Source organism: Rattus norvegicus, chromosome 5 (genome assembly GCF_036323735.1).
Source record: "Rattus norvegicus strain BN/NHsdMcwi chromosome 5, GRCr8, whole genome shotgun sequence".
NCBI classification, from domain to species: domain Eukaryota; kingdom Metazoa; phylum Chordata; class Mammalia; order Rodentia; family Muridae; genus Rattus; species Rattus norvegicus.
In genome coordinates, this window is record NC_086023.1 from 78645265 (window position 1) to 78668956 (window position 23692).

The window sequence follows — 23692 nt, forward strand, 5'->3', positions numbered from 1 at the left end:
GGAGGAGCAGTTGATCTGGGAGGGAAGGGAGGTGGGGAGGTGAGCCTGGGGGTAATGGATGGAGGGACAGCTGTGGTTGGGATGCAATGTATAAGAAAAGAATAAAAAAAAAGTTACAGCCTTTTAACATGCATCAGCCTCCTGCCTGGAATCTAACACTGGTTGGCACAAAGGATTCTTTAAACATTACATGGGAAAAAGCTTAGGGAACTATCTAGTTCAGTTCTATTGCACTTATATTTAGAAATGTTTTTTTATCCTCTGGGTTTATTTTGGGGGGAGGGGTGTGAAGGACAGCAAATGTTTAACACTTAAACCTTGGAAATACTGTTTGAATGGAAGGCTGCTTTGCTAACAAGCAGCCCATGTTGCAAATGGGACTGCTGGGGCCAGGTGTGGTGGCAGGTGCCACCGATTCCAGCACTGCGTAGGCAGGGGCAGGCAGATCTCTGACTTTGAGGCCAACCTTGTCCAAATATCAAGTTCCAGGGTTGCCAGAGCTACATAGACTCTGTCAAAACCAAACCAAATACAGTAAACTAGACACAGAGGTCTATGGAAATTCTATATGAACCTCAGATCTAGCAACTATAGAATATTGAATTAAGTATGGTCTCCCTGTGACTGAGACACTGGAATAAGCCATGTCTGGGTGAATAATAGTCTGATTGGGAAAATGTGACAACTTTCTGTTATGTGTTTACAATAAAACCGAACTAGAACCTAGTTATTAGTAACCTAGTTATTGATAACCTAGTTATTAGTAACCTAGTTATTGATAACCTAGTTATTAATAACCAAGTCATTTACTCTTCTGGTTTCCTCATCTGTACAATGGGATATTTTAAATAACCAGGATTTAAGGTTCTATGATATAAATACTGAATTCATATAGCTCTAATGTAAGTAAGCATGCATAATTTACATGGGTCTGAAGTAGATAGATTGCTTGCACGTGAGCAAAGTCATGGCTATTTTTAAAGTATACACAGTTGAGTTTTAACCAGCACCTTGGTTTTAAAAGGATTTAGGATATCTTCAGCAATTCTATGGTCTTAGGTCAGTGTGATGTCGTGTCGCTCTAGGTTTCTTCTTGGTTGGTTAGGGAATGGAGGGATTTGTCCTTTTGCAGACTTTATTAGTAGAATGGAGAGTACAGGATAGAGGATTAGAGGCCTGCAGATCCTGGGCTGGGCCGGGGGCAAAGGAGATGTTTTAGGACACTAACATTTCAAAACCAAGCTGCTGTTCTCGGAGCCGAGAATGAAGATGCTTTGTTTGGGTTTTGTGACCCCTTCATTGCGTATTCCCAGCGGGCCACAAACTTGTAGCAATCCTTCTGCCTCAACGTCCCAGGTGTGCAGTGTGTGCCACCATGTACTAATTCTGGGTGAGAAGTCTCTCTGGTGCAGTACAAGCACGGCATAGGCCCACAGATGTTGTGTCTTTCTCTAGGGGACAGCCCTCTTGACTGTGGGTCATGTTGGGGGTGCAGGGCTTTGTAGGTTGATGTGTTTATGCAGGAAGGCAGGTACAGGATAGAATGAGGCCTGTCATTGGACAAGAAAGAAGGATGGGTGTGAGAAGAGTTTTAGAAGAGAGGGAGCAGAGCAAGCGAGCAAGAGAGAGAGAGAGAGACAGAGACAGAGACAGAGACAGAGAGAGAGACTGAGAGAACATGGCATGGTGGCCGATGTTAAGATTCCTCTCTGTGCATAGTTACAGGTTGTTATGACTGTTCTTAAGGGATGGGTGTGTACAGGATTTTGTGCTGTCTAGATGGGCAAATGATATCCTATCAATTGAATCAGAGGTTATTGTGTAGTGTGTTTTTTCTTTTTTTTTTTTTAAAGATTTATTTATTTATTATATATAAGTACGCTGTAGCTGCCTTCAGACACACCAGAAGAGGGCATCAGATCTCATTACAGGTGGTTGTGAGCCACCACGTGGTTGCTGGGATTTGAACTCAGGACCTCTAGGAGAGCAGTCAGTGCTCTTAACTGCTGAGCCATCTCTCCAGCCCAAGTGTGTTTTTTCATGTGGCAACTTAATTGAGTTCAAGAGAAGGTACAGTGGCCGGAAGCACCAAGCCCGCCATGGAATTGGGATGTTTGTGCCTGGAGTGGTAACTACTTGCCAAGGGGACTGTGAGTGAAAGCATTCGACTCATGGGCCGCCTGGGTTAGAGAGTACCATGGGCCAGCAAGGAGCTGCTGAGATAAATTAGCACTAGTTCCTATGGCCCATTGGAGCGGGAACTACAGAGAGAGGGCAACCATCCAGGAACTGGTCTTGCCGATTTATTTTTTACTGCTACAGGGCTTTATCCCAATCAGCTGCTTTCCTCAACATTAGACATTGCTGTTGAAGAAGAGCAGGGAACAACACTGAGGCGGTCTGGAGCAGCAAGTGTGTGCAGACATGATAGAGGGGCCCAGACGGGGCATCCCGGATTCCAGACTGCACACTGTACAGGCATCGTGGTACCCTGGCAAGTTCAAAGCCTTCACCTCAATACCATCGCTTCAGTGGTGAGTGCCGCATAGATAGATCACACAAGCATCTTAGTGTTAAACACCTTCAGTGGCTTAGAAGACCACACATGGAAATATCACCCCTCGGGCTGGAGAGATGGCTCAGTGGTTAAGATCACTGACTGCTCTTCCAGAGGTCCTGAGTTCAAATCCCAGCAACCACATGGTGGCTCACAACTATCTGTAACTCCAAGATTTGACACCCTCACTCAGACATACATGCAGGCAAAACACCAATGCACGTGAAATAAAAAGGAATACATAATTAAAAAAAAGAAATATCACCTTGCTTCTCCTGAACAGAATTCCACATTATTCCTTACTGTGGACACATAGCTCACAAAATGAATACAGGATGGGGCTGGAGAGACAGATCAGCATGGAAGAGAACTGAGTTTCCAAGTGTGCTTCCCAGATCCCACATCAAGTGGCTCCCAGCAGCCTGTAATTCTTGCTCTGGGGAATCCTTTGCCCTTTTCTGGCTTCAAGCACTCACACACACAAGCAGAAGCGCAGGAGATCATACACATACACTATAAAGAATATACACTATAAAGAATATACACTATAGAGAATATACACTATAGAGAATATACACTATAAAGAATATACACTATAGAGAATATACACTATAAAGAATATACACTATAAAGAATATATACTATAGAGAATATACACTATAAAGAATATACACTATAGGGGTTGGGGATTTAGCTCAGTGGAAGAGCGCTTGCCTAGGAAGCGCAAGGCCCTGGGTTCGGTCCCCAGCTCCGAAAAAAAGAACCAAAAAAAGAATATACACTGTAGAGAATATACACTATAGAGAATATACACTATAGAGAATATACACTATAGAGAATATAGGAAATTTCATTATCAGGGTACCAAAAGATGCAAGATACCATTTTTTATCTTTTAGATCTGAGGTTCTCAACTTGTGGGTCATGACCCCTTTGGTGGTCAAATGAGCCTTTCATAAGGATCTCCTAAGACCATCAGAAAACAGATATTTACACTGATTCATAACACTAGCAAAATTACAGTTATGAAATAGCAATGAAAACAACTGGTTGGGGTCAGCACAACTTGAGGTACCGTACGTATTACAGGATCGCAGTGTTAGGAAGGCCACTGCCAGGGACAAAGAATAGCAGCACAGGCTGTACAATAAGAGCATGAAGACAGACGGCCATTCTTCAGAAAACTGTCACTGCATACCAGGAGACAGACCAGGAAAAGTTCAAAAGTTTACATCCGGTTGATCTTTTTAAATGAAAGATCACTGCTGACCTTAATTCCAGCAGAGGCAGGAAGATCTCTGTGTTTACTGTCAGCCTGGTCCACAGAGTAAGTTCACACACACACACACACACACACACACACACACACACACACACACACACACGAGAATCTTCTAATCCCCATTGTCTTTGAACTCAGCCTCTCCTGCCTCAGCCACTGAAGCCATGGGATCACAAACATGTGCTACCATGTTTGGCATAGATATTGGCAGGCTGACCCATCCTTTCTACTGTTAGCATGGTGTCTAGGAAGCAGAGCAGAAAGCACAAGTTTTGTAGTTACTGTTGTATTAAGTGATAGGGTAGTTGATGAACTATGATCCAGTTGTGCAACGCTATGGCTAACAATACTTGCTTTAGGGGCTTAGCGTTAGGAGTTTATACTCTCTTCTGTCACTTTTTACAACATCTCAGTTTTTCTTTCTTGTTTTTCTTTTTTCTTTTTTTCCGGAGTTGGGGACCAAACCCAGGGCCTTGCGCTTGCTAGGCAAGCGCTCTACCACTGAGCTAAATCCCCAACTCCTCAGTTTTTCTTTATAAAAAACATTTCTCAAGATGTACCTAACCCTCAAGAGACTGGAGGCCCCAGGAAATTTAGAAGTCTGGTGGGGTGTGGGGGGCATCCTCAAGGAGAGGGGTGGGGGTGGGAGGAGGTATGGGATGTGGGACAGTCAGAGGGTGGGCAGGGAGGGGAATAAAATCTGGAGTGTAAAAATAAATAAAATTAAAAAATCATTTTCCACTCTGTTATATGACTAGGTGTTTTAGTTTTGAGTTCTTCAGGAAAACAGACTCTGAGATGGAGGTTTTCATGCTGGAAGTTCATCGGGACTGGCCCTTAAATTAGTATTTGTTATGGAATCCCATAAACAAGGATTGTGCAGAAGGAGAAGCTGACCTGCAGAAGGAGAAGCTGACCTGCAGAAGGAGAAGCTGACCTGCAGAAGGAGAAGCTGACCTGCAGAAGGAGAAGCTGACCTGCAGAAGGAGAAGCTGACCTGCAGAAGGAGAAGCTGACCTGCAGAAGGAGAAGCTGACCTGCAGAAGGAGAAGCTGACCTGCAGAAGGAGAAGCTGACCTGCAGAAGGAGAAGCTGACCTGCAGAAGGAGAAGCTGACCTGCAGAAGGAGAAGCTGACCTGCAGTTGTAGCGATGTAGCGGCCATGAAGAAAACCTCAGATGAGCCCAGATGGAACTCCAGAGTTAGGATGATCAATCGGACTGCCTCAATTTGGGAAAAAAAGCTCACTGGATGGAGACTGGCTGTGGGGTGTTTTGTGGATGACTTTGTCCTGGATAGTTCTTAGGTACAGAGAAAACACAGCAGCCGGGAAATTGTGTACTTCAGCAATCAAAGTAGCAATTGGTTTAAGGGAAGGCAGGTATTCACTATGAGCCAGGGAAACCCATTCGAGGATCCTACTCCCTCCCCCATATGTTTAGACAGGCCTAAAGGAAAGCATGGATTTTTCCCCCTACAGCACTACTGAGTCTATCCACCTTGAGGACGAGACCAACCCTCAGAGTTGAGTCAGGAGATGAGAATTTGAGCCTTGAAGCTATTTTTAAGTAATTAAACCAATGTTTTAAAGTCTCTGGGCCTTGAAGTTTAGCAAGTCCACCGATATTGTCTTTATGCATTACCCAGGTTAGCGAATATTGACAGATACGATGGTGTGCAAAGATGGCGATAGAATCATTACATAGTAATGTAAAAAAACAAAAACAAAACAAAACAAACCTCAAGTTTTTACACAATGATCTCAGTTTTGTAATGTGCACACTAAAAAGAAACACTCAGGAGAAGACTGTTAACAAAGGCCATAGGAGGTGAGAGAGCTGGTGTAATTTTATTCGGTATCAGACCAACAAGTAGGATTTCCTTGAAGGTTAGACTTGCTCTTCCATGGAAGTCCTACAGTGCCCTCCCCTTCGCAGCACAGGCGCCACCTAGGTTTGTTCCGAGGCAGCAGCGACCCGGGCCGGGCAGCTCGCGACCCCAGCGCAGGGACATCAGGGCGGGCGCGGCGGCTTCCCCGCCCCGGGGCGGCACCCCGATCGGCTGCGGTTCCGCCCAGCCGAGCCCGCTGCTCGCAGCCTTAGTCGCCATGTCTTCCGGGGCCAGCGTGAGCGCCCTGCAGCGCCTGGTAGAGCAGCTGAAGCTGGAGGCCGGCGTGGAGAGGATCAAGGTGAGCGCCTGCCCAGCCGGACCCCGGCGCCAGCCCCGCCACCGACCAAGCGACACGCGGGAGGCCGCGGCCGGGCGGAAGTGGCGGCTACTGGGCCGGGCGCGCGCCGGGGCCTCGGGTGCTCGCGAGCCGCGCGTGGGTGCGGGATGGCTCCAGGCCGGATCCCCGAGTCAGCTCTGGAGGCTCCACGGGTGCTTCCGGCGACTCAAACTGTCCCAGGGACCAGATCTGAGGGCTCCGTGGGCGTGTCCACAGCCCGCTGGCGACACGCTGGCGGCCTAGACTCTGCCAGCCGGGCTGCTGGAAGATGCTGCTTAGAGATGGGGAGGGAGGCCACCGCCTGAACTGATGTGAGCGAGACAGAAGGATCCTCGGCCTTCCTCAGCTGGGGCATCGGAAGGGAGAGTTGGGGAAATGAGTTAGGTTTTGGATCTATAGATTTTTACAGAGATATCCAGGGGAGATTTCGCTGCATGGACAGAGGCCGAAAGAGGTCCTTAAAATATAGGCGTGTGAATAGACAAAGAGCAGCACTTGTAACGTGCTGCCAGGGATAGTTCAGAAGAGAAAGATGAAGAGAGGATTGTCAAAAGAGGGGTGCGGAGGCCAGAGAGATGGCTCAGCTCACTGGCTTCTGGAGGACCCGGGTTCAATTCCCACCGCGCGCGCGTACACACACACACACACACACACACACACACACACACACACACACACACACGGGGGGGGGGGGAGGCCCACAACCATCTGTAATGTCAGTTTTGGGGGACCCGATGCCCTCTTCTAGCCTCCTCAGGCACTAGGCATGCGCGTGGTGCACAGACATGCTGGCAAAACACCCCTGAGATAAAATTAAATTAAAGGCCTGCAAATACAGCCAGTGTTTACCACTCTGTTGGCTGAACGTGTATTGGTTGGCAGCTAGTGTAATTCTCTGTGTGGATTGCTTGAGCACACCATTGTGCTAGTCAGTTTCTTAACCCTTGACCCGGTGCTACTCCAGGGGATGCAGGTGGATGCGGTAAACAAACTAATAAACAAAATGATTTCAGATACCCAGGTTTACAAGATAAAGGGACAGAAGCACGGGGTACAGAGACTCGCCATAAGGTGTAGTGGAAGGTGTAGTGGACTTTTGTAAGAGGCCGGGCAGGTTAAAAAATTACTCCCAAAATAAAAGGGTTTGGGGTTGATAGGAAAGATTTATTTTGTCCTTTTGTCAAAGAAAATGGAGACAAGGTGAATGTAGAAGGGACAAGGGTTTGGGGTGACATCTTTGGGTCAGGAAAAAAGGTGAAGATGTGTATAGAGTGCCTGGTTACGGATTACAGGTCTTGGCGATGACAGTCTTGTGAAACAGGAAGCTGTGGGACAAGCTGTGGGAAGTTGTGAAACAGGGACAGTGGACCGGGCGTTAGCAAAGGGTGAAGGAAGTGCTTACTGTCCACCATGGAGCTCACCGGCCTGGGCAGTCCCTGGGCAGTCGCAACCTGGACACTGAGATAGGGGGCCTGTACCGCTTGTGGTTCCTTTTTCCTTGCTAGCATCTGACTACCAAGGATTTTGAGGGCAGAAAGCTAAAGGAGTTTGATCCAGGTAGGAGGTGAGCAGGAAGTATGCTAGAAAGTAGGGGTGAAGTCAGAGACCAAGGTGTGGCTGGACCCAGATAAGAAAGAGGGAGCAAAGTCAGCTTCTGGTGATGAAGACATACAGGGGACAGCGATAACTAGTGGTCATTGCGAGCTCGGCGTAAGAGAGTAAAAGGTTCTTGGGGGGGTGATTGAAGCTGTGTTCCCTCTTCCCTCATTTTGCAAAGGGAGCAGTTACGGGTGCTGGCTGGAGCTCCTAGCAGAGAACAGAGCTGCCCAGGAGAGAAAATAGGGAACGAAAAAGAGTTGTTGAAAGTGTTCGGTACCATTGGGCATCAGACCTAGAAGGAAAACTGAATCAAATGCCTGCTCACCCTATGGACACTATAGAGGGAAGAGACTCTTACCTGCACTTGAAAAAGGATTGTGGATGATCACCACACACACACACACACACACACACACACACACACACACACACACACACACACGGGTGAAATTGGGCAGTACTTAAAGGGAGTCATGTTCCAGAACTAGTCAGCTTCATTTCAGGGCTTAGTCTTGGATGCTCTTGGCCTGCTGAGAGAGATCGGCCAGGCCCTTCCCAGGGACTGCAGATTGCTGTCCAGAGGAATCCTCCTCCGGAGTTGAGAGTCAGATAACCCAGGTGGGACAAGCCATCCTCCATGGCAGGAGGCGGCTTGCAGGGTTCGAGGTTGGTTTTCTGCCTCCCAGAGTCTCTCCCTTGCCTCTGCTGAGGGTCCTGACCGACCTCAGCTTGTTTCTTTGCTCACCCCCACTTTACCTTTATCACCAAGTCCTTTATGCTAGGGTCTGGTTGGTCTCCTTTCCCCAGGGGTCCTGAGAGAGTCTCCTACTCCCCACATGTAGAGTTCACCCAGTTCCCTGACACACAGTCCCTGGGCATGATTGGTTCTGCGTTTCTTTGAAAATCAGTAACTTACATAAAACCATTAGCTCTAATTATAATTAGTGTGAAAATGTTGAGTTTCAATTGATGGAAAAATTAGCTTAAATGTTAGTCTGGTTATATTGTATTTTAAAAATTCTAGCTCTAAAAGCAAATCCCTAAGGCCTTTCAGAAGCTTGGTGGCAACTGTAAACATATGGTAAGCAGCTATAACATACATGTAACATATGGAACATACATGGAACATGTATTAGTCAGTTTTCTGTTGCCAATAGCCAAGTACCACAGACAGAGTAAGATTTTTAAAAAGTTTACTTTAGTTTATGGTTCTAGAGGGTCCAAGGTCTTGGAGCTGGAGAAATGGCTCAGTGATTAAGAGCACTGGCTATTCTTCCTGAGGTCTTGAGTTCAATTCCCAGCACCCACCAAGTGACTCACAACCATCTGTAATGTAGTCTAATAGAATCCAGTGTCCTCTTTTGGGATACAGATATACATGCAGATAAAACACCCATATATAAAAAATACATAAACAAGTTTCCACCCTTCATAGTGGAGATTAAATTTCAACATATAAACGCAGACCGTGGCTAAAACATAACGGCCTTGTTTTATTTATTATGACGATGATGATGATTATCTGGAATACTGTTGTTTTTGTGTTTTGTCCTAGGGACTGACCCCGGACCTCCCTTGTGCTAGGCAGCATTCGATCACTGAGCCCCACCCTCAGCCCCAGAGACCACATTCCTAACCAGCAAGCTGTACTTCTGAACCGCACAGAATAATTCTGTCGCTTGTTCCGCACAGACTGGACCAAGCCCCAACCTCGTTCACACGGCAGCTTTAGATTATCAGTTCGTGTTTTACATATTTGTACTGGGAACTTGAGAATGAGCCATTTCCTTACCAATTTGGTCTTAAACTAGAATTCTAAATGGATTAAAGTTACATTTCCCTTGTTAAAGCAATTTGAAAGTATCCCATACTCAATCGTAGAAGTGTATAGTCTTCCATTGTGGGGATGAGTGGCTGCAATTAGCAGAGAGCCTTGGATGACAGCAGTGGTGTCCCACCTCAGGCTGTGTGGGGCCTGCTGCTTCGCCTGGCTGTGAGCTGGGCGGTGAGCGGTGGGGCGGCGAGCGGCGGTCACACTGTGCTTGCTTTGTCTCAGGTCTCTCAGGCAGCTGCAGAGCTTCAGCAGTACTGCATACAGAATGCATGCAAGGACGCCCTGCTGCTTGGTGTTCCGGCTGGAAGCAACCCCTTCCGGGAGCCCAGGTCCTGTGCTTTACTTTGAAGACTGGTGAGTTGGGGTGCACTGTGTCATCTTGGGGCCATAGTGTCTTCAGGGAGCTTCCCAAAGGATTTGGGCAACAGAGGTTGAAAAAGATTGTCAGAATGCTGCCTTGCCCGATGGGTGCTTCTGGGCTGTAGCTTCCCTGCACGTCGCCTTACACACATGAACTCTTTAACTGAGCTGACCAGCAATATTTCTTGACCTTAATTCCCTCTCTGCCCTGACAGCATCCCAGAGTTGTGGTCTGCTGACAGCAGCTGCTGGGACGAAGGACTTGACTGAGGAGCAAGCGAGCTAACTCGAGCCTGCCATGGGCTATTGTTTCTCTGTAGCAGCTCCCTAAATAGCCCTGTTTTGTTTGTTATGGTCTGTGCAACCGAGGACTTGGTCTGTGGGGTGGCCTTGAATTCACAGAGATCTGCCTGTCTCTGCCTCCTCAGGGCTGGGATTAAAGACATGTGACCCCAATGCCTGGGTCATATCTCTGTTTTCATGGAAGATCAAATGTAGCTGATGGTCTACTGCTCTGTGTGTGTGTGTGTGTGTGTGTGTGTGTGTGTGTGTGTGTGTGTGTAAAGGGCTAACGAGTTTTAGTAGCCAATAACTGAAGACACATTTCTGATGATTTATTAATTAGGATGACATGAATTTGAGTGTTTTGCATTGAGGTTTTACATTTCTATATTTTTAATGATTTATAGATATGAAGTTTAATCCACTAGATAAAAATGAAAATTACAAACATTTCTATAGAAAAAAGTACAACCTTAAGAGTTAAAAATTTAACATAAACCAACTACATAACAAGTCAGCATTTGGATCTAACAGAAATTGTAACAGTAGGGAAAAGGAAAAAAGTCAGAGAGAGGGGCCAAGGCAAGAAATGAAACAGGAAACCTCTAAGGCATTTTTAGAACCAAGAACTCACAGCAAGGAATAGACACAAAGCTGACCATGAATGAGACTCAGGATGTCCAGAAGCAAGTCAGAGTCAGAATAAAGACACCAGAACGAACACGGAAACTATGAACCCACATTCCAAGATCTTAAATGGCTTAATCCAGATGGTACCCCGTCCCCAACAGATTCAGAAGGAAGGGTAAGTCACACAGGCATGGCTAATGCAGACTTTTACAACTGTTCACTCAGGAAAGCCAGCATCAGGAAAATATTTTGTTGATATACCCGTTGACATGAAAAACTAGTATGTCATAGGAGATTTACAAAAGGTTTATTTTCAGTGATCAGCAGAACAGAACCTCAGGCTTTCTTGTTAAGTAGATCTTGAAATGATTCAGAGCCTGGCGTTCTGAGGAAGGGCAGTTCTACCCAGTGACTGTCAGGATGCCCTGTTTGGCTCACGATAACAATCAGCGGCTCCTTTGTCTATAAACTGTAGGGCTCCAAACACTTTAATTTTGGGGGAGATTTATGAAAGAATCCTCTTTATTAAAACCATTTTAAAAGTATAGATCCTGTCCACTCTCAACGAGAGTGCAGGAGAGGTAGGGTAAGCCACTAGTGTGCATGCCCTGGTTGTGGACTCCCTACTTCTCCCCCAGGCTGCTCTGTGTCAAGAGGAAGCAGCCCTTCCCACTAGACCTACTTCCTGCTTGGCTCTTGTGTAAGATATGGTGAAACCAGTATGAATCCAGCAGTCTCCACTTTTGCCTACCCACCAACCTTAAAAACTATAAAGAAACTAAAACTGGGTGAGTTCAAGAGTGACCTGGCTAACTCAAGACGACTGTCTCAAAAGCAGTGTAGCCCAGCTGCCCAGCATGTGCAAGGCCCTCACCCCGGACATTCCCGTATTTCTAGGTTATCAGTCCTGGGACCAACGTATTTCAAATTCTGTATTTACACAATAAGTGATCATCCTTTTCACATGTTTGTAAAAGGAAACTGTTCACGTTCAGTTCCGCTATGAGAAAGGAGTTACGCAGCCAAGGGCACGGCAGTCCTCCACGAAGCCCCGGCCTGAGTGCTGTCTGTCCGAGGGCGTGCTCACACATTCTATTGCATTCACGAGATGTTTTCTGTGTTGTGCATTTTTGGGGTCCTGTGAAATGATAAGGTTCCTTTACAAGTAAATCTCACTAAATTGAAAACCAATGGAACTCTCTTCAACAGGGAAGAAGCTCTCTGAGGAACCTGTGTGTGCATGGTGATGGATGACTACCGCCAAGTCCCAAGAAAACAGATTTCAAGAGCCAAATCATTTTCTCTGTGGCCTGGTCCTAGGTCAAAATTCTACAGAAATCAATGTTTTGTCTTATTTTTTAACCTCATTACCAAACTCACTGGGTGCATCTCTCAGTCAAGCCTGTGCGGCCCTGCCTGGGATGGAGGCATGTTTTGTTTACTGGGTATTTGCATTTCTGGATGGAAATGTTGTATTTCCGAAAACTGAGTATTTGTAATTTTCCTAACATTTTTATACTGTAATAAAAAATTTTCATAAAAATTTACAGTTACTAAATTAGACAAAGTATAAATTGGGGAATGATTGATATGCTGGTTTCGTAAAGGAGGCCTTTCCAGTCCCAGTGAGCAAACGGTCTGACCTGGACGGGAAGCTGGGGAGCCGCTCCTTAGCACACGGAGCATGGATGTGTTGTTAGGTGGCCCTCCCGTGTGAAGCCATTAGAACTTTCTTTAGTTCCTGTACTCTACAACTTATAATTGTGTCTGATGCTTTGAAAAGTGTGCTCATGCCTTTAAAAATGTTTAAATGTGATCTACACTTAGAACGTTGCAATTGGTTAAAAACAAAATATGAAGATATTATAACCTAAAAGAATTCATGTCACACATATTTTATTGGGGGTGATGTGCCTTTGATTTAATTGGGGACACTTTTAGAAGGAAAGTTTGTGTTTGTGATTATCTTTGAAGAGCTTGGAAATAAAATTTTTGCCTAATTCATCATTTTCCATGACAACAGTAGTTTGTGTTTGGTGTGGTCTTTTGGGCCCCATGGATCTCTGTTTGCTGGTGAGTGTGAGTGCAGAAGGTGAGATTGGGGTTGGAACCCCTGTAGAACTCCATCAGTGCCTCCAAATACAGTTGTGAGCATAACATGAAAAACCCTCAATTCCCAGCCACAGCTGCTCTCTGACGTCGCCCGGCATTCACCACGGAGAAGTCGTAGGAATACAAAGTGGAGAAAATGAAGCCATGGGCTGGGCCTCCCTAACTCCAGGCATCACTCAGATATCAGTAAATTAATCATAATTTGGATGTCCTTTTGATGTTTCTATTTTTCATTTAGTCTTGTCTGCAGTTTTACGCTATCATTTTTGTTGTTTGTTCTTTCAAACTCTTGCCTCCTACCATTAGCATTGTATGTGTGTGTCCTGCGTCTCGGTTAGGAGGATTTCAGTGATTGTTCCAAGTTTCCACCCCACACTAAACCCTCTTTGGATGCACTGTCTCCTTCAGCAGCACTGCAGAAGGGAGTTCAGGGGAGCCGTGAACGTTCTACAGCTCTAACTGTTCTAGGTGGAGGCAGGTCAGGTCCAGCAGCGTCAGGAGGGTCAGGTCCAGCAGCGTCAGGAGGGACTGACACCTGCTCAGGAGCTGATTTGATATAGGAAATCTGCCAGTGAAAGAAGGGACCCGCAGCCTGACAGCTATCTGAGGAAATTCAATACTTGTTCTGTATCTCTCTCTCAAACATGGAGGACAAAAACTACTTCATGGGTCAGTGAGATTGCCTTGGAAGCTGCTGAATTAAACAATATAATTTTTAAAAATTGAAACAAATGATGAAAATGCCACACTGAAACCCACCTGCATGCAAATTAAAAAACAAACAAACATGCAGAACTTTGTGAAGTATCTTAGGGGAAATTAGATAATGCTTATAATGCTTCCTTAATGAAGAATTATATTAATGCATGCCTTGTCATGGATCAGTCTCTATACTCAGGTGGGTTTGATTGATTTGAAGTGTTGCTCGTTTCCATTTGGTCTGGAAATACTGCATTAGAGTGTTCAGACTGATAAAATGGCGTGCTGTAAACCACTGAACTGAGAATGGGACCCCCGTTGAAGGAATCTTAGAAAGGACTGAAAGAGCTTGAAGGGGCTCGAGACCCCATATGTACAACAATGCCAACCAACCAGAGCTTCCAGGGACTAAGCCACTACCCAAAGACTATACATGGACTGACCCTGGACTCCAACCTCATAGGTAGCAATGAATAGCCTAGTAAGAGCACCAGTGGAAGGGGAAGCCCTGGGTCCTGCTAAGACTGAACCCCCAGTGAACGTGATTGTTGGGGGGAGGGCGGTAATGGGAGGAGGATGGGGAGGGGAACAGCCATATTGAAGGGGAGGGGGAGGGATTAGGGGGATGTTTGCCTGGGAACTGGGAAAGGGAATAACAATTGAAATGTAAATAAGAAATAGTCAATTTAATAAAGATGAAGAAAAAAAAGAAAAAATTGGCGTGCTGTAATTACCTTTTTGGCAGTGTTAGATTTTGGTACTTGTTATATTCATTACAAAACATGAATTGGAAGTGTCTTGGCACTGCTAGGGAAAAGTTTAAACAGCCTTAAATTATCTACTCATTAAAAGTAAGCAATAGGAAAATGGGGTTAGGAGTTTAACACTAAAAAGTTTAATCAGGGACAACATTATAAGACAAAGCAAGTGAGAGCACAGCGTCCTGCACCTTAAGCTGGCTGAGGAGAGCACAGTGGGGTGAAAGAAGACCCACGCTTGCTTCTGGACTTGCAGCCCCCTGGCCAGGCCAGGGAACGTCTAAGCACAGCATTTTCTGTGTGAGGAAAAAATGGAAAAAAGACAGAAAAGAAAAACAACAACAGAGGTTATGGGAGAAAACTTGGAGGAAAGGAGCAGAACAAGGCTGCTCGGCACCTTGTGAGCTTACGAAGCCTCAGGCCCTGCTCCGTGCCTTTCTCTGAAGCCCGTTTTAGTGGGCTTCACTCCAGTCTTCTTAGCCTTCCCCCCTCTGAATAGCTTCATCTATTCCAGGGTCAGTGTCAAACCAGTTGTGTAGCCAATGGTAGTGATCATTGACTTTGGCAGACCCAGTTTATGAACTGCTGGGAACCAATCCCAGAGCTCTGTGGGGAATCACACCACTGAGCTTAACTCCCCAGCAGTTTCCCATGCATCAGAAAGTGTGGGATCCACACTTGCTCAAACACCCCCATATGTATAAAATCATTTCGAGCAAATTGGAACGGTCCATTTTCACTATGGTCAGAGCACACTTAGTTTCTTAATAAGTTTCACGGTATTCTATACTCTAAATGTTTGCTTTGTCCTCCAGTAGCAAGTATACAAGTTTTACCTATTACAAGCTGTACTTATAATAGGTTTCATGTTATAGGTAATATTTGTTTAAGATAAATTCTTAGTAATGTAATTCCTGGGTCAAGTCATCTTACATTTATTAGCTGTTGTCTAGAGGGAGCTCTGAAAGGACAGACAGACAATACAGAAGGAAAGCGGTCTTCTCTGACTGGCTGACTAGGAGTCTGTATTTCCAACCTCCTGTCAATGTGAGAGGTGAAAACAGTTATTTAGTAGCCAACACCTCTGAAACAAATCATGAGGTTGCTTATCCTAAATATTTACAGATTTGTCTTGTTCTGAGAATATGTTTAGATATTTTACTTACTCTATTAAGTTTCCTTTTCCCTCCAGTTTGAAAGGGTTGTTTGTGTATTAAGAACGGAACTCTCGATGGGTAGTGGTGGTGGTGGCGACTCACACCTTTAGTCCCAGTCCTCGGGAGACAGAGGCAGGTGGACCTCTGAGTTTGAGACAGCCTGGTTTACACAGTGAGTTCCAGGATAGCTCAAAAATCAATCAATCAGTCAATCAGTCAGTCAGTCAACAAACAACAGAATGTGAGCCCTTCCCACAGCTTAGGTTGCAAGCATTTCTTCCCTCTCTTTCTCATTGGGCTGGGGGAACTGCTCAGAGCTTCTCTGGCTGCAGTTTTGCCCTTGTGTGGTGCTCCTCACTTCCTGACTCCAACTGTCAGACTGTGCAGGGGTGTGGGAGCTCAGGAGAGCTCAGTGGTTATAAGTGCTTGCTGCTTCTGGGGAGGACTGGACTGTGGTTCCTAGCACCGCATCACACCACCAGTAACTAAGGCTCCAGGGCTTAGATGCCCTCTGCTGGCTGGACTCCACAGGGGCTGCACTCCATATGCACATTCCAACATGCACGTACACAATTTAATAACAAAAAAAATAAACTTAAAAAAAAAGACTATGATGGGGCCTCTGGCCTCCAGAATGCACACATTCCGCATGCATACACATAAGTGCAAACACAAACCTTTAAAAAGACAAAAGCCTTGTAAAGTAGACGTGAATCTGAGTACTTCTGGGGCCTTGTGCATATTGTACTGACTGATAAGTCAGACAAGCAGACTTATACAGAAACACTGAGGACCTGCAAAGCAATAGCATTTTCTGTCGTCAGGCGTCAAGCTTGACTGACTGTTCCTGCACTGTCATGAGGAAGTAGAATCTGGCAGGTGGCATTGTCCCTTCTGTTTTTCACAGAAACCTCAGCCGGGTTTGCCCATCCACTCTTCCGGGGACTTTCTCATACATTAGACGGCGTTTCTTAGGTTGTGGTGCTTGTGAGTACATTAAGTCTGTCAAAGGGAGAAAAGAAAACCATTTATTGGGGTAAGCAGATATGAAGCATGGTTTGTTTTTTAACATGAATGCACCTGTCCCCAGTGGCTGTTTAAGATCAGTGCACCCATAGACTGTGTGAGTCATTCATTATCCCCAGACTCCATTATCCTCTTCTGTGAGGTTCTTTGATCTCCAAAGTCTCTCCTGGCTCTAATATCTTTAAATAAAACCATTAGAAATAAACAACTCAGGCAGGCTTCCTAATCCCTGAAGGTTTCCAACACATCTTCAGACTAGAATAAGTTCAGTGCTCACTCTGATTTTGAACTCACACCTGCTTTGCTCCTTGGCTCTGTAAACCACCAGAACTGTTCATACTGTGTTCTATATGTTTACATTTTATTAACTGTCCAGCTTCTACTCCAACATCTTTATTTAGAAATTCTAATTCACTTATGCAAGTGAATTGTGTGTGGGGGGGGCAAGTGCATGTGTGTGTACACTTGTGTGTGCATGTGTATGTGCACAGCTCCAGACAGCATCTTCCACTTATGTGCACACACATGTGCACATGCATCAGGAAATGTGCACCCACACATGAACATTCATACACACATGCAAACATGCCAAACACATACACATGCAAACTAAAATTATTCAAAAGTAAATGAATTAAAATGTACATAGATATCTTGAGTATCCCATCTATATGTCCAAAAGCTTAAATGTCAGAATTAGAAACTTCCTCGTGGAGAAAATGGGAGAATTATATAGGGAAGTGATCCATGTTCAAGAGTCTATAGAGTTCACTTGTGTGATTTGTTCTAGAGTCCAAGGGTGGGGTTTGATCTGGGTCATTTATGAAACAGCTATATAATAAAGCACAAACAACACCATCATGACTCTTGTTATGAAAAATCAGAACTAAACATCAGGAACCAAATTAATAGCATCCCTGTACCTATAAACAACAGGATTTTATGCAGCTTTAAAACTGAAGTGACATTTGCAGAACACGGGGCAGAATTGAAAGTGCTTTAAGTGAACAGCAGGTGATGAGAAACAGTCGTGAATATTTTTCTTTCAGGAGGTTCTTGGATTGTGATTTGCACATGTGCGTACGGGGTTACTATAGGTCATCAAACTAGGAGGGAGGCCTTCACAGGAGCCGGGATAAAACGATACAGGAGACGTGTGACATGAGAGCAGAAGGAAGTCTACGACAGGAGACAACAGACAGAGCCATAGGAGGAGGCGAGGGCAGGCAGGGGGCGCGGGCAGGCAGGGGAGGGGACGCGGGCAGGCAGGGGGGCGCGGGCAGGCAGGGGGCGCGGGCAGGCAGGGGGCGCGGGCAGGGTGAAAACAGTGAGAATTAGGAAGTCCTCTTTTAACAAAACATAGAACCTAAGGTCTTTTTTTTTCTGAGCCCCCTCTGATCTTATGAAGAAGACTATGAAAGAAGCTTTGAAACTTAAATTTCTCTTCTCCGACTACCTTTCATGACAAAGCTAAGTTCATATGCCTTATGAGATCTTTACATTTTGTTCTAGATGTTCAGGTCAATGCTATAAGAAATTATATATTTATATATTATATTTATATATAAAATAAAGACATAATGAGTAGAAATGAGAAAACAAAATTGTCCTTGGCTGGAGAGATGGCTCAGCGGTTAAGAGCACTGACTGCTCTTCCAGAGGTCCTGAGTTCAATTCCCAGCAACCACATGGTGGCTCATAACCATCCGTAATGGGATCTGATGCCCTCTCCTGGTGTGTCTGAAGACAGTGACAGTGTACTCACATTGAAAAAATAAATCTTTTTTTTTAAAAGGCAATATGATAAAATGATCAGCCAAGTCAAAAATATCCATCAAAGAGAAGATAATAGGGGTTCTTACCTAATAGAGGTAAGCAACTGTGTGCGTGTGTGTGTGTGCGTGTGTGCGCGCGCGCGTGTGCGTGTGTGTGCGTGTGCGTGCGTGTGTGCGTGTGTGTGTGTGTGCGCGCGCGCGTGTGTGTGTGAGAGAGAGAGAGAGGGAAAAATAGAGAGAAAGAGAGGGAGAGGGAGAGGGAGAGGGAGAGGGAGAGGGAGAGGGAGAGAGAGAGAGAGAGAGTGGAGAGAGAGAGAGAGAGAGAGAGCGCTCAGATACCATTAATCCTAATTTGATTTTTTTAGACAGAATCTCTTACTGGCCTAGAGCTTACCAAATATGCTGGCTGACATGGAGCCCTACGGATCCACCTGTTTCTACCTCGCAAGCGCTGGGATTTAGAGCCATGGCCATAATGCCGGGCTCCTGTACGTCGGTTCTGGGTATCAAACTTAGGTCCTCATGATTGCACAGTAAGCACCTTAGTGACTGAGCCATCGTCAGCCCTAATATCTTAGCCAAATAAACACATGTTCTTAGAGAGTCTGACTCTTCTCTGTAATCATGGTCTTCTGCTCTAAGTAAGTTTGCTACTTTTATTTTAAATTTCTTCTTTCTATTCTCATTTGTTTGTTTGTCTGTTTGTTTTGTAACAGGTTTTCCTGAGTAGTCCTTGTTGTCCTGGAACTCACTATGTAGATCAGGCTGGCCTTGAACTCATAGAGATCCTCCAGCCTCTGCCTCCTGAGTGCTATTTTAAACTTAAGTTACTATGTGGTTCCTTTGATACTACAAGAATTTGAAATGTTTTGTTATACCACTAAGTTTGATTTTCTTTTAAGCCCAAAGTTAATGGAGAACATTAAGTGTATCAATTAAACAAAACATTCATTGAGGTTTGAGTATAGAGCTATCAGGTTTGAAATATTTTTATTACTTTAGTTACGTGTATGTGTTCACATCTGCATGTGGGTATGTCCAAGGAGCCCGCAGGTGTCGGGATCCGCTGGGGGTGGAGTTTCAGGTAGTGTGAGCTGCCCAGAGTGGCTGCTGGGAGCCACGTGGGTCCTCTGCAAGCGCTGTTGGCCACTGTGCCATCTCTTCAGCCCCTACTTTTGGCTTTAATGTTATAACGGGAAGTAGGTGTGTCAACTGTTACTGTTACTGTTACCTGTTGGTGTTTCATAATCTCCCCAGTTAGAGGAAGATCCAGGGAGCCTTCTCTGTCTGAGGTAGTTTCCGGCTCTTTGGCAGAAATTCAGGCCCTTGAATCCTCTTTGGTTTACATTAGAATCAGTGGCACAGAATGAATCCCAACTGGGAACAGGTTCTCTCCAAAAAGTCTCCTTAGTCCCAGCATTCGCGTTTCTACAGGTGACGTCTTGCAGCTCATCCCACGCGCGCCCGGGCGGATCTCTGGAGAAGTCGTCCTTTTGAGAGTACCGTTTGCTGTAGGTGCTCTGTTCGGCTCCACAGCTTGGAGGGAATGAAGAACTCTGTTTTCTACAACTGTTTTTCTTAAAGTCCCAGTGAAGGTGGGGCTGGGAGCCCTCTGGTAAAAAGACAAGGTTGGACACTTGCACGTTTCTGGGTCCTTTTGTTTCAGGACAATTTACAAAATCCTGAGAGCCTCTTCTTTGAGAATCAGTTTGTGGCATTTTGGGTTCGCAACTTACTTGCGTTAGGCCCAGAGAAAAGACATCTGACTGTGAATGCCTCGGGCTAGGAAGGGCGGGCCTCGTGATTTTCTTTGATTCGGTGTTCATTAGGAAGGGGTTCCTCTGCACTGGGTTAGGGCCACAACCGGAGCCCTCCCAGCCCGAGCAGCGGCTCCTCTGGCTGTGCGGTGCTGCAGCGGGCAACAAGCATGGCGGCAGCCTTTCTCTCAGCTCCCTAGGAGAGCTTGTGTCTCTCCGCACCGTCTCTTCCGAGATGTCATAGGAATAATGGTCTTGAATGATAGGAGCTGACCTCTGAGAAATAAAGAGATCGGTTTGATTCATATCTTCCTGAAGTGATGAAATCTGACAAGACGTTGTCATGGAGGGAGAACTAATCTTGAACAAGGAAGTGATGCTACAAAAATGCTGAAAATTAAAAAAACAGTAATAAATCTAGAAAACAAAGACAATACCTAGCTAAATTCATAGGGACTACATTGTGCCGTGTACTAACAGAAGAAATAATTAAATGCCATTAAAAGAGAACACCGTAATCTATTTTTTTTCTTTTTTCTTTTTTTCGGAGCTGGGGACCGAACCCAGGGCCTTGCGCTCGCTAGGCAAGCGCTCTACCGCTGAGCTAAATCCCCAACCCCCGTAATCTATTTTTTTTTTTAGCAGCTTGCAGTGGAATTTTATACTTTTTAGAGAAGTTTTAGTTTCACAACAAATACAATGGATTTTATTTTAGTTATTCAAATTATATATGAATACTATTCCATGCTAAAAATTTTAAAATATCACCAATAACTCTAAAACTCTCTTCCCTACTATGGTAGAAGTTCTTTTATTTTTAAAGAAGTATTTATTTTATGTATATAAGTGCACTGCCGCTGTCTTCAGACACACCAGAAGGGGGGCATCAGATCCCATTACAGATGGTTGTGAGCCACCGTGCGGTTGCTGGGAATTGAACTCAGAACCTCTGGAAGAGAGAGGTAGAACTTCTTGGAAGGGTAAATATGAATGTGTTAATTGAATATTTATGAACACAATGATATTTCAAAATGCCTTATAATGTGATAAACTGTGCTGAATTATCTACGGTAGCTTTAAAACATATGTCATAAATGGCAGCTAATGACCATTCTGTCCAAAAGTTAGTTCAAGTAAATTATTTCTTTCCTGTGTGAGATCCAGAACAAAGCCAGAGACTGTCATTCAGAAACGCATGTGGTACAAATAGGAGGAGGGGCCACAGACCCACCTTCAGCACTTTGCCTGGAACCTGGGGCAGGAGCTCCTGGAGCTCAGCAGGAGCTGCTCTCAGGAGCCAGTGCAGGGAAGGTGCTCCGTGTAGCATGAGCTGGGCCACCAGTGGGTTAATGCAGGGGAAGTCTAGCAGGTTCATTTCCTCCTGGAAAACAGTTCGGCACCTCCTCAGTCAGGGTCTTTTGAGAGTGACCTACTTTAATTTAGACTGCAGATTAAACCAGCTGTCATTGGGTTTAGAACTCGATTTGGAGAGTGTGGAAAAAAATAAGCTATCAGTGAGGGAGTTGGGGTTCATAGCTGTCTGCTTCACAAATGTTTAAATTATACATTTAGAAGAAGTAACCTTAGAAGGTGAAACTTCCACCCAGGATTTATCCAACCATTCATGAGGATCTCTCTTCGACATCATTAAATTGTGGTCTGCAATTTGTCGAATTATTAAAGCAGTCTCTTCTACTCCAGGGGCAATTATAACCTAAAATATAATTTTCATAAGTTAGATTGCAGGAGAATATTAGGAAGCAAGATGTAGCATTCAGAAATAGTTTGAGATAAAGGGAAAAAATCTAAGTAGTGAATTTTTACTCATCATTTCTTTTAAAAAGCTCAAATATTATTTACATTTTTCTTTTCTTATTTTTTTTAAGATTTATTTATTTTAGTTGTATGAGTACACTGTAGCCATCCACAGACACACCAGAAGAGGGCATCATATCCCATTACAGATGGTTGTGAGCCACCATGCAATTGCTGGGAATTGAACTCAGGACCTCTGGAAGAGCAATCAGTGCTCTTAACCACTGAGCCATCTCTCCAGTCCCCTTTATTTATCATCTTATATGTAATTTATTACTGTGTGCATGTCAAATGCAAGATCTTTTATTTATGAGAATAACCAAATCAATTTTCTTTCTTTTCTTTTCCAAGAGAAGGTCTCTTTTTGTTTTTGTTTGTTTGGTTTTTTTGTTTGGTTGGTTTTTTGGTTTTTTGTAACAGGGTTTCTTTATGTAGCCCTGGCTGTCCTGAGACTCACTCTGCAAACCAGGCTGGCCTAGAACTCACAGAGGACCTCCTGCCTCTGCCTCCCAAGTGCTGAGATTAAAGGTGTACACCACTACCTGGTGACTAGAGAAAGTCTCTTTATATAGCCTTTACTGTCCTAGAACTTGCTATGTAGACCAGGATGGACTCAAACTATGTTGACCACGACAGATTCAAACCTACAAAAATCTGCCTTCCTCTGCCTCTTAAGTGCTAGGATTAAAGGCACGTGCCACCACCCCAACCCTTTCTTTCTTTCGATATTGTATCCTATTGTTTAATTTCTGGAATTCATTTTTCTTATTTTCATTTGGCATTTACTTATAAAGTCTTTTAAAATTTATTTAGTATCATTTTCATTTATAGAAGAATGATTTGAAAATATCTAATATTTCACATTTGCTAGTAGTTAATTGAAAATAAGAATAAAAATACAGTGTAATAGTTTTTAAAAACCATCTTAGGCATGGAAGATAAAGATACTTACAAATTAATTTGGTTAAAATTGTGTTAAAATAAAACGTGAGCTCTGCTTGCAGGAGCTCACCTAGTGCTCTGGATGTGGACAAGGGTCTGTGGGCGGGAGAGTCCCGGGCTCCAGGAGTAAGCCTGCTGTTGTTGTTGTGTAGAGGTAATAGCAGACTCAGGTCTAAATTAATACCTCTATGCCCAGAGATTACCGCGGTTCAGGCCTCATCAGAGAAACCTCTGTGCAGTGGACCGTGCACTGTTAATGCAGAAACACAACTGCAGAGAAGAGAAGTCTGTGGTGCCCAGCCACAGTGCGACATCTGGGTCACACCTCCACCAAAAGGCTCAGGGTTCACACTAGGAGAGAGGCAGCTGTCAGGCCCATGAACATTCAACATGGGTCAGAGAGAGGCTCACAACCTCCCACCCCAGCTGAGGGCTGTGGCAGTTTGAATAGGTTTCCCCCATACCCCATATACACACCCCCTCCACAGGCTCCTGTATTTGAATGTGTGGCCTACAGGAGTGGCACTATTAGGAGGTGTGGCCTTGTTGGAGTAGGTGTGGTTTTGTTGTAGGAAGTGTGTCACTTGGGTGGGGGTTTTGAGACTATATGTATTTGAGCATATATACATGCTCAAACTCCACCCAGTATGGAATTTCAGTCTCCTGACTGACTTCACATCAAGATGTAGAACTCTTAGCTCCTCCAGCACCATGTCTGTCTGGATGCTGCCATGCTTTCTGTTCTGATGATAATGGACTAAACCTCTGAAACTGTAACCCAGCCCCAGTTAAACGGTTGCCTTGATCATGGTGTTTCTTCACAGCAATGAAACCCTAACTAAGACAGGAGCTACTGATAACTGATGCTTCTCAGGAAGGG

At 44.8% G+C, this 23692-nt stretch overlaps 2 protein-coding genes across 6 annotated transcripts in view; one reads left to right on the forward strand and one right to left on the reverse strand.

Moving 5' to 3' along the window:
• The first annotated feature begins 5902 nt into the window (after positions 1-5902).
• Positions 5903-12796, forward strand: Gng10 (G protein subunit gamma 10). The gene is made up of 3 exons (NM_053660.2): positions 5903-6027; positions 9722-9853; positions 11981-12796. Exons 1-2 carry the CDS (start codon positions 5947-5949, stop codon positions 9845-9847), a joined length of 207 nt encoding a protein of 68 aa, NP_446112.1. The 5' UTR covers positions 5903-5946; the 3' UTR covers positions 9848-9853; positions 11981-12796.
• The window catches only part of Shoc1 (shortage in chiasmata 1), a 95936-nt gene continuing 82702 nt past the window's right edge, over positions 10459-23692 (reverse strand). For all 5 annotated transcript variants that reach the window (XM_039111043.2, XM_039111042.2, XM_039111045.2 and 2 more), the window contains 4 exons: positions 21638-21769; positions 21287-21436; positions 19530-20445; positions 10459-16499 (listed from right to left, as the gene is read on the reverse strand). In XM_039111043.2, coding sequence (XP_038966971.1) covers positions 16399-16499; positions 19530-20445; positions 21287-21436; positions 21638-21769 — 1299 coding nt within the window. In that variant the 3' untranslated portion in view covers positions 10459-16398. The remainder of the gene's footprint in view (positions 16500-19529; positions 20446-21286; positions 21437-21637; positions 21770-23692) is intronic.